The 16,826-nt window shown below is 40.5% G+C and overlaps 1 protein-coding gene across 2 annotated transcripts in view; it reads left to right on the top strand.

Moving 5' to 3' along the window:
* MYRIP (myosin VIIA and Rab interacting protein) overlaps positions 1 to 16,826 on the top strand; it is a 216,088-nt gene that overhangs the window by 166,655 nt on the left and 32,607 nt on the right. For both annotated transcript variants that reach the window (XM_059818657.1, XM_059818658.1), the window contains exons 8-9: positions 10,845 to 11,022; positions 15,234 to 15,883. In XM_059818657.1, coding sequence (XP_059674640.1) covers positions 10,845 to 11,022; positions 15,234 to 15,883 — 828 coding nt within the window. The remainder of the gene's footprint in view (positions 1 to 10,844; positions 11,023 to 15,233; positions 15,884 to 16,826) is intronic.

Here is a 16,826-nt window from a genome sequence, read left to right as displayed (position 1 = left end):
GGATTTTGGAGCTCTTGAGTCCAAGCTTGTAACAGCAAATCTTCATGGGCTCCACCACAAGAAGTGAAGTTTTCATATTTCCTAACGGATGGCATTATGTTGACCGAAAAAAACTCGAACTCTCGATTTGTGTACACAGCCTACCATTGAGCTGTGTGTGATGGCTTAGTTTGAGCGGAGATCTACCTGTAATGATAAAACCCTTTTCTTACTGGTACATGCCACACAGCTAACAAGGGGGCTTTTGCAACAGATTTATTAGGGCAGATGTTCCTAGTGTAACCAAGTTTTTGTAGGTGGACTATGTGACCACAAGAACCTCAAGGGAAGCAAAAAAAAAAAGCGTGCATTTTTTTTCTATTAAAGCTACCCAAGCTGACTATTACTGGGTTAGAGTTATGTACGTGAACCTGTTTCCCAATAAGAATTATTTAAGTAGAGCTTCCTCTGTTTAAGACTTTCTTTGTTACCTGGCAAACAAATTAGTACTTGAAGCAAGCAGAAGCAGGATAGATTAAATAAAAGGGCAGAAGAAACATGATTAATAGAAAGACATACATGCAGAGGAGAGGGAGGTAAGGATAGCAAATCTTAAGGCAGTTAGGATTTCATAATTTAAAACTGGAAATTTATCTTAAAGCAAATATTTTTATTTGTCTTCTGTGTAGAAGGTAATACATGTGGTTTCACTAGCACAGTAAAGTTAGTAACATTCAGTTACTTAGGGCAGCTGCATGCTATAAGACTGGCCTTTAGAAACCCATGTTTATTATTGCATTGCGTTTTATTACTGAAGCCACTTGCTTATAGTGTGTAGGGGGAGCTGTAATATAATCCCAGATATAACTGTATGGTTATACCCGCCAAGCAATTTTTCTTTTAATCGCAGCTGTTTGTGTGTAGCTCATCCATATCAGCCAGAAACTTCCAGTGGGCTCTGGAAGCCCTGCATTACCTTCCTGCTCATGCCTCTTTGTAGTATGAAGTAAATTCTGTATGCAGAGGACTTGAACTGCATAAGCTGGGGACAGCACAGTGCCAAGAGACAAACTGCATGAGACCTGCTTGATTGGCGCAAAATCTGTTGATCTTCATATTAAGGAACACACACACACGGTATCTTCCTGAAATATATTACTGATTGTTTAACTGCAGTACTATGGTGTGGTAGTAGCTATAGATATTGTCTTTTCCTTTTTTTCCTCTTAGATTTCTTTGAGATGCATTGCCCATGCTAAAAATAGTGATACAAGGCTGAGTATTTTATTTCCCCATCTCATAAAAAGAGATGGATGGCACCATCTGTTTCTCATTACCAATAAGCAAAGGCTGTACAATGTTGGGCTAGGAGGAGCTTAGAGCAATGGGCGGATGCTTCTCTGCTCTCCCAGTCCATTTCCCTCCCATACATCACTGCCAGTGAGAGCAAACGACCACTTGGCATATTATACCCATTTAAACATTGATGGAGTGCAGGCATCCTGGTGTGTTCTAAGTGCTGTATTAGTGGTCTTTATTTTACAGCTAAAAGATTGCATATATAAACAGAAGCTCATCCATAATTTATAGTATATAAAACAGCTAGGGATATAGGGAAAAGGAGGATAGCATTAAATACATATTACGATGCACCTCAGGGGAAGCAGAAGTTTACTGCTTAAGCTAATTATAAGGTCCACAGTGTACTGACACTTGTTTATTTTTTTTCTTTTTTTCTTTTTCCTTTGATTTGTTTTAAAGAGAAGGTTCCCCAAGCCTAAGGTCCAACACTGCTTTGGAAATCCCTGGAGGTTTTGCAGGTGCTCTATACCTTTGTAGGTTTGTCCCAAACAAATATTTGAAGAAAACCTTTCTGAGGAGGAATCCTGTTCAGCAGTCATACAACACAGTGGGAGAGCTGCTTCATATGAGGGAGGCATAGCACTGTAGGAAGTTGATGCCCCCTGACATCAGTTCTTATCTATCAGCGACTCTGTATCAGAAACATCATATTTATATCTAATTAATAACCATGTTACGTCATAGGGAAGATGGAGCTTTTAGCTTTTATACATGAGCTGGAATCAGAAGGTTGCACAGAGTGTGTTTCTGGGACCTACTTCTAATGAGGCACACGTGCATTTATGCAGACGCCCGTCAGCTGGATCCTGATGGGTTATTTACTGTCTTGTTTCCTTCCAGAAGCAGCCAACTGCAGCACCATCTTCTCTGCATGGACTGGGAAAGAACAGTACACTTTGAGATGGAAAAGCACTTCATACTGCAGAAAATAATGGGTCTCTTTAAATTCATATTCATTATGAGAAGTTCCAACTTTCTCTTGCAGGTTACGAATCTTGCTGTCATCTGAGTTTGCAGGTGTAACATTGTAGTCACACTGCAAAAGTGACCTGGAGTTATCTAGCCATATGACACTTCATGCATTTCAAACCAAGATGGCCCTGTCCATAATAACCTGATTGATTTCCTTCCTTCTACTGCAGCAGAAGGATAGGATACAACTGCTTTTGCAACTCTGACTCAGCAATTAGTACCACTTTTTAAGGTTTCAGGTGGCTAAATAATCAGCGCAAGGCTAAACATGACAGCATTGTCCTTTTGAAGTTGTTTGTGTAGTTTGAATTTGTTTGAGATCTATCTCCAGCAGAAGATTACTGATTCTTGGTTTCATAGTACTATTCATGCACTTGACAAACATCCAGGAAAACAGTTTCAGATGCTAGATGTATGATCAAGCCCGTGCAGGGCTAAATTCAGCTGAATTACACTTACTGCCAGCAAGCCAGGACAGGTTTTAAGGCATGAAAGGGAGTAGGGGAGAGGACAGAGGAGGTTGGTCATTCTGTAATGTTATTTTCCAAAGAATGTGGATCATGTGTTGTTCTTTCAGCTTTATTTTGTTTTAAAGATGCTATCCTAACACACTGCTGGGTATCACGAAGCTTTAAGCTCTAACTTAAAACCTGCAATGCTCAGAGCTAGTCCACCTGACACATCTTACTTTATTTTTAGATAAAATCAGGGTGTATATTGTCACAGTGAGAAGCAAATAAACATAGAACACTTAAGGCTTCCTCTGTCAAGTGGGTGTTTGAGTAGGAGATGCAGTGATTTGCTCTGATGGGCGAGTGCACTGCGGAGCGCAACTTTGTAGATGAGGGTCAGAATGGGACATGAAAGGTTGCATGGGGCACTGAGCAACCTAGAAATCAATGGAAGTAGAATAATCATGTTCCATAAAAAGTATTCTCTTGGAAAAAAAAAAAAGTAAGTTTATGTGTGAGGCTGCAATTAGACTTGAGATGAAAATGCCAGCTCACCTCCTTCCCCCACCCATTTATACACATGCACTCTCCCAGTGGGGTACTCTAGTAGCAACTTAGAATCATATTGCCCTACACCAGAACAGGGATCTGGCCTTTGCAGTTGCTCAGCTTTCTCATCTGTAAATAATATAGTAATACTGTCATCACAGAATACTATCTGAGCTCTCAGTATCTTCAAATGAAAGGTGTTATGCAACTGGGAAGCATCTCCCCTGTTTGGTTTTTGTTGTTTTTTTTAAAGAGATGTAATCAAATATTTCAGGTTTGGGAGGCAGGAAAAAGAACGGGCAGTGGGGGAACATGTGAGAAATAGCAACCTGTAAATGAACAAGGGTACCTGTAAAAGCACTGCTTAGATTACAGTTGCATTGGTACATCTGCCCTCTATTGCTGTCAAAGCATGTAACAATTGATTTACCACAAACCTCTATAGACTTATTCACATAAATCCATTATATTGATTGAACTATGCTATCTTATGCTCTTAGCACTTTCCTAAATTGTTAGCCCCATAAGTACAATAAAAGGATGTTTATAATCGTCTTCTGAAACCAGTATTTAAATATCACTTACTACTAGCTTACAAATTCCTTGCAAATCCCTTGCATCCAAAGCAATAGGATTTTCACATGTAAGACCTACTTATTATTTGGGGGGCGGCGGGGAAAGTCCCTCAAACACTATGGGTTATACTTCTGTGTGGTGATGTGTAGAGCTACTTGAATGCTCAGCAGCAATGGGTTTGTTGGGGAATAACCTCCTGCCTCTCTCCCTTGCAACCCATCTCCGGATCCTCAAAGTTAGCTAATCCAAACTGAACCAAAATAAATGCATGTCCGAATGTGGCTTTACATACTATCACACAGCTGTGCAATTCATACTGGTGATGGACCCATTCCTGATTCACTGAGCATCATCTTTGTGCTACTTTTAAAGGAACAATGCTTTTAAGCTGCCTGAGAGGCTGGTAGAAGGATGGCAAACCCACCTGAAGTGTAGCTGGACTATGTTTGTGTCACTAGTGAACAACAAGCCAGCTTGGGCAGACCCTGGAAGCCCTAAGTCTTTTGCAGGGGAGGGAGTAGTCATCTTTGCTTTCTCCCAGTCTGTTATTCAAGGATTTGCCCTGATGGCTGGGATATCCTAACCAAGGTTTAGGTCAGGGCATGAAGAACAGCGTTTTCTTTCAAATGAATGTGAAAATCTCCCGTTCATCTGCCTGTTCTTGCCCTTTTTCAGAAGCTATAGGGTTGTTAACAGATACTTTGCCACATACAAGATTAACTAAGGAACAGATGCTTGAAACCCTTGGTATTTCACTCCCACTGCTAAATGTCTGGACTGCATACATTTGAGCAGAGCGAAAATCACTTCCAGGGACTGTGGCAGAGTGGCACCATTCGCAAGCTCATACTGTCTCCTTCCTGGTGTGGGAGTTTACTTACCAAAGGATGCGTTAGCTTAGGGATTGCTACTGTATTTGCTCAGGTGGGTGGGACCTGCTGGTTCTGTCTGTGCATTGATTGTATTCAGAGAGCACAGATGAGAAGCAGGCGAGGGGTTTTGCTGCACTGCTAGCAGGCATAGCCGTAGAATTTGCAGGGTGAGGAGAGGGGACAGTTAAGGTTGCATCTAAGTCATCTGTGTTTGTGCTGTCAATTCTAGGCTGCTTCCCTGAGTGAACAAGGTAATCATCAAAGCCAAAACTAACAGCTGCCCCACAGGTCAGAGCTTGCACAGCACAGGACTCTGCTGCCCAGATCCACAGGTGCCCTCCCTGCCCTCAGCCCCGCTGTTGAGGTCCCAGTGCCTGCAAGGGCTCCTGCCGTGGTGACCCTGCAGCTGCCTTACACTTGTGGCACCCAGGGTTCTCAGCCCCTCCTGAAGCTGGGAGAGTCCTTGATCTACTCTAAATAAGTGCAGAATAAATTATACTCTTACTAATTAAACGAGACTGAAGAAATAGGGTGAAATAGGAGGGAAGTGAGGAGAAAAACATGCGTGGTCTAAAATATCCTTTGTATACTTCAGTCAGTTGCTTTTGGGTTCTATTTTGAATTACCACTTTGGCTTCCCTTTAGAAGAAACAGGAATTACCCATGCCCTTTCATCTTTTGAGGAAGAATGTAGAGCAAAATATTTATATTGTCTCTCTAAACATTATGCATCCATATAAGAGAATTATTCAAGGTAAAGAATCCATAGATTATCAGCATTAGGCTCAATATTCACAAGCGAGTTTTACAAAAAGTTGTTCTTGCTTTTGGTTACTTGTTTTTATTTATTCAGTGTTCAGAAGCATGAACTTGTAAATTGTTATAGACAGAAGATGGAATATTTCTATTTATTAAGTAACAAGAGACGTAGGTGATTGCTTTTTATTCATTCCTTCCTTCTTTAATCTTCAGAAACCACATTGTTTTTTTCTTTTTTTTTTTGAAGGCCAGCAATGAAACAAGACTGTACATGCAAAAATGGTTCCTTTTAGTGCTAGCCCAGTACAAGATGAAGGCTGAGTTCTCTCCATCCAGACATTATAACTATTCAGCAGAAATCCCCTGAAGAGCGGTAAAAAAAAGAGAATAATAATGCGCCTGGAGTTTCTTTTTTAAACAAACATCTCACAGCAGATGCCAGTAGGCAGGATTTGGTGGGGAACTCATCTACCTAAAGTATTTGGAAATGCCTGTCAATACTGCAACTATATTTTGTAAGCTGTACTGCACAGCAGTCCAGTATGCAGCACTTGCCTCTGAGGAGTGTGTGTAGTGAACGTAGCAAATGACCTGTTGGGTTGCAATGCCATCTGCTGATGTAGTAATTTATTGCAGAAACTAATAGTTGCAGTAGCTTAGTGTCTGGCTGCAAACGTGCAGGGCAGCTTTGTAATCAGTCACAAATAAATACACCTAAAATAGCACCTGGCTGACAGCTTTTTTTGCTGAGGAACCAGAACTTCTGGTTAGAAAACGTGCCAGTAGCTTTAGCTGGGAGGGAAGGATCTTCTTGACCTCTCGTGTCTTTATAAATCGGGACCAAAGTTCCTACATTCCTGCCTTCTTTTGAAAATTGTATTGAGGCTCCTGTATTATTTGGATACTTTTGGAAAATAGACTGCATTGGTGGTTCTGCCCTGAGATCTTGTTGCTGTCCAAGTCTGTAGGCAATTGGTAAAGATTCAGGGCCATGACTTCTCCATTTGATTGGTAAATATCCCCTGTTCCAATGCAAACCGATCCAAGAGCCTAGTGGGGTAGCTGGCTTTACCTCCAGGACTTCTCTGCATCTATGCACAGGGAAACTGCATGGAGCACCAGCCCCCAGGTAGGCTTCTCAATTCTGTTCCCTTATGTTCAGTGTTTTGCTTCCTATGCAAATGTCCACAAGGGAAAAATGTCCCCTGTGGATCTTCAAATGGGCTGTTATCTCTGTGATGAAGGGAGGTACAAATGCAGCACAGTAATGTGTACTTCTGCTGCCTGCCATAGGTGTGTGTGGCAGTGAAGTCAGCAGCATGGGCAGGCACGTACATAGGTGTGTAGCCCATGCTGAAGCCCATGCTATAGCTGTAGGGCTGTTGAATTAGTGGTGCCAGCTCAGCTGTAGTTGATGCAAATGTGCCAGCCAAGATTAGAGCTTTTGCTGTGTAACCTCACACCAAATACTAGTTTGCCTGGAATTTCTAGTTTGCTCTTAATTGCAAAAACAACAAAAGGAGGTCTTGAATCATTTGCTTTTCAGATAGAGTCATCAGTCAGGCCAGTAACTGATTGGAGATAAACTTTTGGACAAACATTTGCTTTTGTGCTCTGAAAAAAATGGCCATATTTATGCCAATGTAGACTGATTTGTTCTCATGCCAGGATATGTTTCTGTCCTATTCCTACACCAGGCTTGGCTACTGATACTCCTTTTTTGTATCATTATCGGTGTTACCAGTGATTTGAACTGCTGTCAGGGATTAATATTTACACTTTCTTTCCACCCATATTTGTCTGAGTAAAACACAATTCTAGTGTCTGTCCTTTCATCCTTATCTAAAATTAACTTTCAGACCAAGAAATAACCTAATCCTCTACTTTTATTTATTCTTCTGAATTGGAACTTATTAGAACACTGTCACTTCTTGATCATATAAATCTCTCCAGATACAAGAACTACAGAGAGCTACAAAAGCAGTAGTGAAGAGTGATAGTTCAACAGCCTCTTCCAGTAACATAATTTCATTCTTTTTCAGGATCTGAATGCAGGGATGCAGTCAAGCTATTTTAGCTTGGCATTACTTTTCTCTCCTGAGCCTTCTGTGACATTGAACCATCTTCAGTGAGAAGAGGTGGTACTTCTAGCAGAGCAGTCCAAGACAGATTTTATCAAAAATTCACATAAAGCGTAGAAAAAGGATGAGGATGGCCTCAAGCCAAGCTTTGGAGGCACCAAAAGCTTTTTCCCTTGCTGCATTTGGAGGGATTCGCCTGGGAATTAGCAGCAGTTCCTGCATAATACCAATTTCCTGCTCTCCACAGACAGTTGGCAGAAACTGCGGAGACCAGGTTCCCTCTGACCTAACCCAAAATTTTCAGCACACAATTTACAAGAATCAGGTTGTTTTAGATAAGCTTGTCTGGATAAGCTTATATGAGATCCTAGGCTGCTATACCACATGGGACTGTGTCTACTTTATTTTCTCTGTTTCCTTGGTTTTCAGTGCTTTTTGTCCATCAGGTCCTTCATGCTCATCTTCTCCTTTTTAAATCCTTCAAGCTTTTCTGTATCTTCTAGTCCTTCTGAAAGATGTATCTGCCTTGTAGTGTAGACACACCTGAGCTACCTTTAAATTGCTCAGGTAGTGCTGGTAGCAGTGTTGCTGCAGAAACATGGGTCTGAGGGCAGGATTGCTGAACTCTTTCTGCGGGTTTCACAGCCCGTGCCAAGTTCTGCATTGCCACGGCTAAGGTGCTGGCGGGTCTCAGGTTAGTTGAGAGCTAAGTGCAGACACTGCCATCACTGCGATGCAGCCTTTACTGTGATGTTTATGAAACAGCAAGTAGGCAGGCAAGAAGGTGCCATTTAAACAAAACACCAGAAAAGCTGTCAAACCTACAGATTTTTCATAGTAAGAAAAAATGTGTTACTTTCATTCTCTGAGTCCAGGTTATCATTGAACAGACTACTTAAGTTTTTTCTGATTTTTTTTCTTCTCCTTCTTACGATTCCGTCCTTTAAGTAATAATGGAAAATAGATGCTAGTGATTAAACTGTAGGATATTCCTTCTTCTGGGTTCTTCAGTATGTCTTATCTCTCTGTTTTTGCCATATACGTGGAAAAAGAATGTGCCCTGAGGGAATATTCTTGGTATTATGAGAATAGTGACAGCCACAACAACTTGCTGCTTTCAGTACTTAACAACTTTAACACAAAGATATCAGAGGAGGCAGATGTTAACTGGACCTAATTTATTGTAAGAATGAGAAGTTCAGTAGTTCTTGCTTTACAACGAAGGGAAGTGAGTCCCAGCATAGTTAAAACTTGTCATAGTTCAGGCTGCAAATCTGTTGCAGAGTTGTTTATATTGTCTATACATCCTGGCAGGATGAAATAAAAGTTAATGGGCAAATTCCTATAGCAAAACAACTTATGTACCTGTCTGGATTGTGTTAAATTATTAAGCCTTTTACAGGGTTAAGGGGGATTCAGATGATCTTGATCGGTTGAAAACCTAGTTTGAGGTTTGAAACAGCCTAAATATACCCTTGAATATAGCCGGTTTGTGAAAGTGACTTATCTGAACGATTCCCTGTAATAAAATTAGACAGTCCTATGAGCTTATTTTTAGTAGTTCGTGTCACTGAATTTGAAAGGAAACACTCCAATGCATCATGTTATGACCTGTGTCTTTGCATGGACAGGATTAATCAAGTTATGCAGTCATTGCAGTTACAGAAACTATTTGATTCTAGGGCAATAATTCTGGCTTTTCCTCCAGAGTTCACAAGCCAAATTAAACCCTGGTGCTTGATTGTGTTTCTTTTTACTGAATCTGTTATGAAATCACACTGCTGAGCCAAGCATACAGGAAGATTTGCAGTTAATTAAATCTTCTGGCATGGTACACGGGTCCCACACAGGACCGTTTCAGATGGGAGGAGGTGCAGGCAGAAAAGTGGTGTAATTGTAGCCTTCAAGCCAGCAGGACCCCCAGCAATGCTTATGCTGTCCTGGGAATTGAAGGGACTTGAAAACAGCTGAAAGTCAAATTATTCATTTCCTTATCTGCACCAGTGCAAAGCAGAGCTCTGATGCAGGCAAAGACTGGCCCTTTGGAGATTAACAGTTTTAGTTAATTATTTGTAATTTGAATATCAGTTAAAATTTACAAAGATTTGAGAGTGCCAACTTGGCCTGCGTGAAGAAGCTGAGCCACTTGAAAGCATACTTCTTAATGAAACCTTGGTGTATACAGGCAGTCTTTTACCAACTCTGTTATGAAGGCCAAGACAGAGGTTTTGAGTGGTAAAAAGTTATGGGGAAAAAGTTACTGTAATTTGAAAAAGTGATGTCTCTTGCCATTCAAGCTGCCTAAGCACATACTGTCATCAAAAGCAAAGTTATTAATTAAAAAGAAATTGTGCTGCAGCAAAATAGTGTCAGCCAGATGTCAAAACTTGACTCGAGTTGCTGTAGCCTTGTTTCTAGAATTACAGATATGATTTGATATGTAAAAGTGAATTCCCCTGAAATTAGCAGGATACTGCCAGCTTTCACAGTTTTCTCAAAATCTGGCCAAATTTAAATGTGACTTCTGTAACTGACCCCAGTACCGAAGTCAAAACTAAAATGTCTGATCTATTTATGTGGATCCAAAGGAAAGTGCCTTCCCCTCAGTAGAAGTCATGGTTCATTAACATTCACAACAGTATTTTACCTCATTTTGACTTGAAATGTGACCCTCCTAGAAACATAGATGTGCAATTGTAGGCTATGTTGACTTTATTAGCAAGACTGCATAAAACTGCCCAGCATATTGTGTGATATGTATGTCCTAGCAAACAAAAGAATTCTGCATTAAAATCAGTTGAGTTGCACATCTATTTTGGGGGAACAGGCTGTTTGTTTGCTTTTTTTAATTTTTAATTTTGGCAAATTGTTACACCAGATGGCCTGTTGAGCCAACAATAGATCATCGTGTCTCACCACAATGAGATCTCTTTCTGGCTAGCTTGAGTCAAAGCAGTTAGATATCAGTCCTCACCAAGCACATTCCTAACAGCTTCACCTTAATTATTTCTTTCCATCTGGTCTGTGATAGTATAAACAATTTCCTGCCTCCTTGCATAGCATCAGAAATGCACATAAATAAGCAATCTAGCACTGAAACAATTCTTTTGAATGCATTAAATTCCATTTCTGGATGCTAGCACTTCCATGGGTAACTGAATACTCACACTAATTATGGTAAAGAGTTTGATAATTAAGTATTTTTATTTTTAAATTATGCTCTTTGATTTTTATTCCCACAGAGGTCTCAGTCTGCATTCTCCCTGGCTAGTGAAGATATGCCCAGTAAAGGACTAGACCCTGCATCATCTGTGACTGAGGCTCTTTGGAGACAGCAAAAAGGACAATTCAGGAAACAGAAGGAACGCAAGCTCTCTGCATTACCCAGCTGGAAAAGTGTGGACAGGCTAAATGAAACAAGTAAATATTTCTAGTACGAATATGATTCTTTTTTTGGTTCTCACTCACATGTGGAATAAATATGACTTAAAGCAGGGACCCTCTCCAGGAAATTTCTGCTGACCTCTGTGCTTACAGGGGTCACATGTAAAGATGTCTGTTTGGTGATGCTGAGTGTCATGATTTCATTGCTTATCTTACCATTGTGGTTTTTCCAAGATAAGACTCAAAATTTGGACATTTGGGGAGTTGATTTTGGACCGTTAGGGAACATTAGGCATCTAATTTGGATACATTTCAGAGCTTTTAAGACTCAAGAGCCCAAGGGCCCTGCTTTGTCACCTGGTTATCTGTCCTCCAGTTGAAGGAGTTTCCAGCTGCCCACAGACTCCCTTCTGTTGCACAGGTTAACTTTTCATGAGGTTACATGGTGAACCAAACAGTGAAATAATTCACATTTAGGATTCCCCCTCACGCCTTTATTTTCAACCCTGATTAATTCACCAACGCAGTGTTCTGTGCAGCCCTACTAACTGCTGCTTCCACGCAAGTTTGAGGAAGCTGTATGAGTAGGAACTTCACAGACCAGCAGTTTTCCTAGATCTATGTCCTCTGTCTTTCCATGCATTAGCTATGGATGTGAATATGGATGATGGATGGTGAGTAGCTTCGTAAGTCAGCCTCGTTTCTGAATCCAGCACCCTGGGATAGAATGCAATTCCCTGCTTACTTCAAGATGATATAAGTACAGGCTGGTATTGAGGAAGGAGGTTCCTGCTCTTGGGGGGGTCCCATTTCCACTGCTTCTCTTGTTCTGGCTGTAGTGTTGATGAGGCTACAAGAGTGTAGCACCAGGCAACTGCTGCACAGAAGAGTTGGTTAGTTTTCATCCCCACAGCTGCCCAAGGGGAAGGGCTGAACTGCTCACTGCAGCAGCAGCCCCTGGCTCCAGGTGACGGGGAACAGCAAAGCTAACATATCTGCTGCTGTTGTCCCCCCATGACAGAGTCTGCGTGTTCCTGCTTCCTCTCTTGTAACAGCTATAGAGCCCAGCTGACCCCTGTAGCAAATTGGTTCATGAAGTTAAACTAGCAGAAAGCTTCTCTTTTGTAGGCTGAGTTTACTGGTTCTGTAGCTCCTGCAGCTGGCTCACTAGGCGCTGGAAGCAGAAGCAGCCAAAATATGTGTTTGGGTGTAGTGGAGACCAGGAGTGCGGGCTGCTCATCAATTCAATTTGTTTATCTGTAATGCCAGTTGATAACCTGGGAGGCTGAAAATTAGACAGTGTCAGTACCACTCCTCCCCCCAAAAAAGAAAGTGGTAACAAAGTCATACTAAAATCTGACTTAACTAAGTATGCATTACTTTCTGAACTACTCATTCAACCCCCTATCAGAAGTGTTGTTCTCCTGGGCATTTTAGTGGAAGGCCTATTTTCAGTAAAGCAGTTAATTGGGTGCTTAAATTTAAGAACCCACTTCAATCCCATTGAATTCAACTGTTGAGCAATTTAATACTTAACAATTGCTTAACCATAGCAGAATAACAAATTGACCCAGTTTCCTTTCAGGCGCTCTACTCAAAGAATTTGTTCTGCTTCTTTCATTTAAGAACCATATTTGTGATGAAATTGTGGTGCCTATTGAGCTTATAGTAAATACTTGATTGTGCTAATTTGTGTGAATATGATATCACCTGTGCAGTAGTAAGCAGCTCTGTATTAGAATACAGAAAACAAGAAATCTCAACCAAGAGTTTGGAGTGGTAAAATCAGTGGGCTTTTTAGTCATGTAGCCAAAAAGCAGTTCACAATTCATTTTGATTACAGTTTACACTGGTTTAAATGATGACTCAAGAGCCAAATAATGAATTAGTGCTTTTTTCCTCTTTACCAGTAGTTTCACAATGAGACTTCTTAAATTTGTTTTCATTTTCACATGGATAAATTACAGTGTATACGCAAAGAATTGTGTGCAAAATCCATTCTTTTAAGTGAGTGACTTTGGTTTGGAAAATCAGGAAGAGAGCATCTGACATTACTTGAAGCTGGGATAAAACTGAGTCAACTTCCTGAATATAAAGTTCCCAGTGGCTTTCGTTTCCACCCTGCTTACCCTCTAAGATGTAATCAAGTACTGTCCTGTCCTTTCTTCAGTTAACTGAGGATGTTTGATTGATTGTGTTGTTGCTAAACAAAATAAGGAGATATGGTTTGGGAAAGAAAAAAGTATAACGATATGGCACTCCACTGCATTACGTTTGTGTAATGTGGTGCAGCTAAATTCAGTTCATGTTGGAGATTTGTATCTTGCAGAGTTGTTTGCTTTTTTGCTTTGTTTGAAGGAACAATGTTTTTAAGGAAAGGTTTTCTTTCTCTCAAGAGAATCCTATACTTAGATTAGTGAGCATAGTTGGAAAAAGTGAATAAGCAGAAGTTCCTTATGCTTGATAGCTTGTATTCTTTTTTTCTCCAAAATTAGCTGTTACAATAAAGAGTTATTAGTTCTCCCTATAACCCTGACCTCAGTTATATCCTCAGCTGGTCACTCCTACAAGAAAACTGTTACTATTTTGATTTCTTTTTAAGTGGGTGTAAGAATGACTTCAGTGATATATTTTCTCAAGTTCTCTGAATTGGCATGAAATTTAGGAAGTGAAAACAAATCAAAAGGACTCAAATGAGTAACAAATACAAAAATTGTTCTAAATCTTGCATAGGTCCTAAGATTAATTACCATTTAATTATTGTTTCTTTTTGGGGGGGGAGGAGCGGTGGTGTTGATGGTAGTGCACCACAGACTTTTTTTTTAAAAAACTGAGCACACATTCTTACTGCATACTTACGTTCTTTATGAACAATTCCAGGGAAAAAGTCATTTTCTTGAGCTCCAAGTATTTGTAATCATGTAATGCAAGATGCTTGAGTATCATCTACAACGCTATTCAGATTTTACTTCTTCCATTTTTAAATAGTGATGTTCTGTTTACAGTTGTAGAAAACTAGTAGTTTATAATAAGTATTTCTACAGTTTTCTGGAAGTGGCAAATTTGAACCCATGGAAGGAATCTGTAAGGCTGAAAAGTTCATTTAGTAGGCTGAGATTACTCTGTAAATCCATGGCATTCAACTGCTGTGGGAGGTAGAGTCATTACATATTCATATTTCCCATGAAGGAACTGTTCAAGTTTGATTGGAAATGGAATCTAAATTTAGAAGAAATGCAATTCTGTGAGTTATACAGCACTTTTTGACCATATTTGTGGCATTTTTTTTTCTGTCGGGTTGTAAAACATACTCTGAAAAAGTTTAAGAATACAAGAGCAGCAGTGCTTTGGTCAGACAAAAAGCTCATTTAGTCTAGGATACAACAACAGCAGCATCAGTAAACGTAAGCAAGAGCCTAGGAAAGACTAGGAGAAAGCAAGTATTTTTCATGCTGCCTCCAAGTAGGCTCTGAACCTCCAGAACTTTCAGCTTAATGATTACCTCAGCTAGAGGTGTTTTTCTGTATCTAGTAAACCTCAATGGATTTCTCTTCCATGTCCATAGCCACCTCTGTTTTATCCCAGATTAATTTCTAGCATCCATAACAACCTTAGGCAAGAAGCTCCACAGGTCTGGTACCCATTGCATCCCATGTCTGTCTTTTGTTTGGTTTGAACCTTAATTTCACTAGTTTCACTCTATGTCCTCTAGTAGTTAGGTTGGAAGAGATTCCCCCCTCTCTTTTAGCATGTATCCTCTCAGTCTTCTCTCCTCCAGACGGCAGATCTCTGGCTTACTTAATCATTCCTTGAATGGAAGCTGTTTCAGAACCTCGTGCAATCTTTGTTGCTCTTCTCTGATCCTTTTTCCGTCTTTCCTTTTCAAGATGGGGCACCAGAACTGCACACAGAATCGAAGACATTTGCAAAACACAGGATTTATACATGTCTGCGTACTGATGTTCCCTCAGCCTTTCCTAATAATTCTTTTAGAAAAAAGCTTCGGCCCAAGTACTCTCACGTTTTTAAATAGTCATCACCATGACTTTAAGTGATGGCTTCTGATTAAAAGTACAGCAGCATGGCTCACAATGTGGGAGCATTCATGTAGCAGCAACACTTGTATTTGTTCATTAGTTTTGTTGAACCCTCCAACATTTGATCCAGCTGATCAGAAATGGGCAAGTAAAATGAGCCTTTCATACTGTGATCACATAGCGATAATTGTTCTTGTTTCATTTTCATAGATCCGCCTTCTGTTTTTCAAAGCACTGATGGAAACTGGGTAGCTTTGCAGAATGTCACTTTGCCTCGTCCTCGAATGCTCGCCAAACCAAAGAGTCAAGTATTTGAAGCTTTGGAGAATGAATCTAGCATTGTGTCTGCCTATGACGAGATGGGCTCAGACAGTGAGGATGACTACGACTGGAATGTGGCCTTGAACAAGCTGCGTCGGAGGCCTCGGCAATTACCAGATGATTTCTATTATACCAATTCCCAGTATGGTACTGAATGGGTTTATGGCAATGATCAGTACCAGGCAGTGACCTCCCCTTCCTCTGGTTTATACACCAATACTGAGACACTGTTCTCTGATTCTGAAACATCTTCAGTAAACTCTTCCCAGGAAGCTAAAGGACCTAGCAAACTTCTCTGGTTACAAAGCAGAACTCAAAGTGATATGCCCAGAACAGAAAAAAAGCATTTCCATGGAGAACTGGATGTAAATTTCAATCCACAGGCAACCAGCTTGGAGTATTCAGACAGCAGTGAGACTGAAGAAGTCCATTACGATTTAGAAAAGAGATCAAGAAGGTGGAGGAAGAGCAAAGCGATTTCTGAAGAATTATGTGAAGGAAAAAATTGCACAAAACCCAACAAGATGAATTTAAGTCAGGTAATTGTTTTTGAGCTTACCAAATGCAATCTCAAAAAGAGCTGGGCAAAACTAATTAAGCTATACTGGCAATAACATGTGAATCGTGAGTGGGAGGTGGAGTGTTCTTGCAAGCTTTATCCTCCTCATGCCTCATAACTGAGAAGCAAAGGTAAAGTGTTACATATACCATGAACAGCCTTTGCCTCTTTCTCAAACGGGCCATTTCCATCTGATCAATGATACTGTTAATGCTGTAAAATACAGCTCTTAAAAAAAAAAAAAACAAAAAGTCAGGATTTGCCAACAGTTAACAAATGCTGACTAATCACCTGTTCTGTTCTGTTGTTTTTCTTTTTAAACTCCTTTGTTCTTGGAATAAGAAATAACTCATATGCCTGGGAATCTTCTGTGTGCTGTTTGCAAATGTCCTGATAAGGGATAAAGCTAATGAGCAGCAGCAATTCAGAAAGGGCTGTTTTTGAAATATGGTCCAAGTGAGGTCTGCTTTTAATTGGTCACTTGATTATGAGTTCTGGTGTGTTAGGGTAAGTGTTTACAAACTACTTCCATTTAAATAATTTGTCATCTGATTAAAAAAAAAAAAGAAAACCAAAACAAACAGAATGTAACAGCTCAAACTTGGAATAACTGATGATACAACTTGAAGACAGCAAAGCACTCCACAAATGTTTCTTTTAAATAACAAGTGTGGGACAACCAGAAGGGAGCGTAGGAAGGCTCTACAGTGGGATCTGGACAGGTTGGATCGATGGGCTGAGGCCAATTGTATGGGGTTCAACAAGGCCAAGTGCCAGTCCTGCACTTGGGTCACAACAACCCCATGCAACACTACAGGCTTGGGGACGAGTGGCTGGAAAGCTGCCCTGCAGAAAAGGACCTGGGGGTGTTGATCTACAGCTGGCTGAATATGAGCCAGCAGTGTGCCCAGGTGGCCAAGAAG

This window comes from Gavia stellata, chromosome 6, assembly GCF_030936135.1.
Source record: "Gavia stellata isolate bGavSte3 chromosome 6, bGavSte3.hap2, whole genome shotgun sequence".
Taxonomy (NCBI): Eukaryota; Metazoa; Chordata; class Aves; order Gaviiformes; family Gaviidae; genus Gavia; species Gavia stellata.
This window is presented reverse-complemented; position numbering and strand designations above follow the sequence as displayed.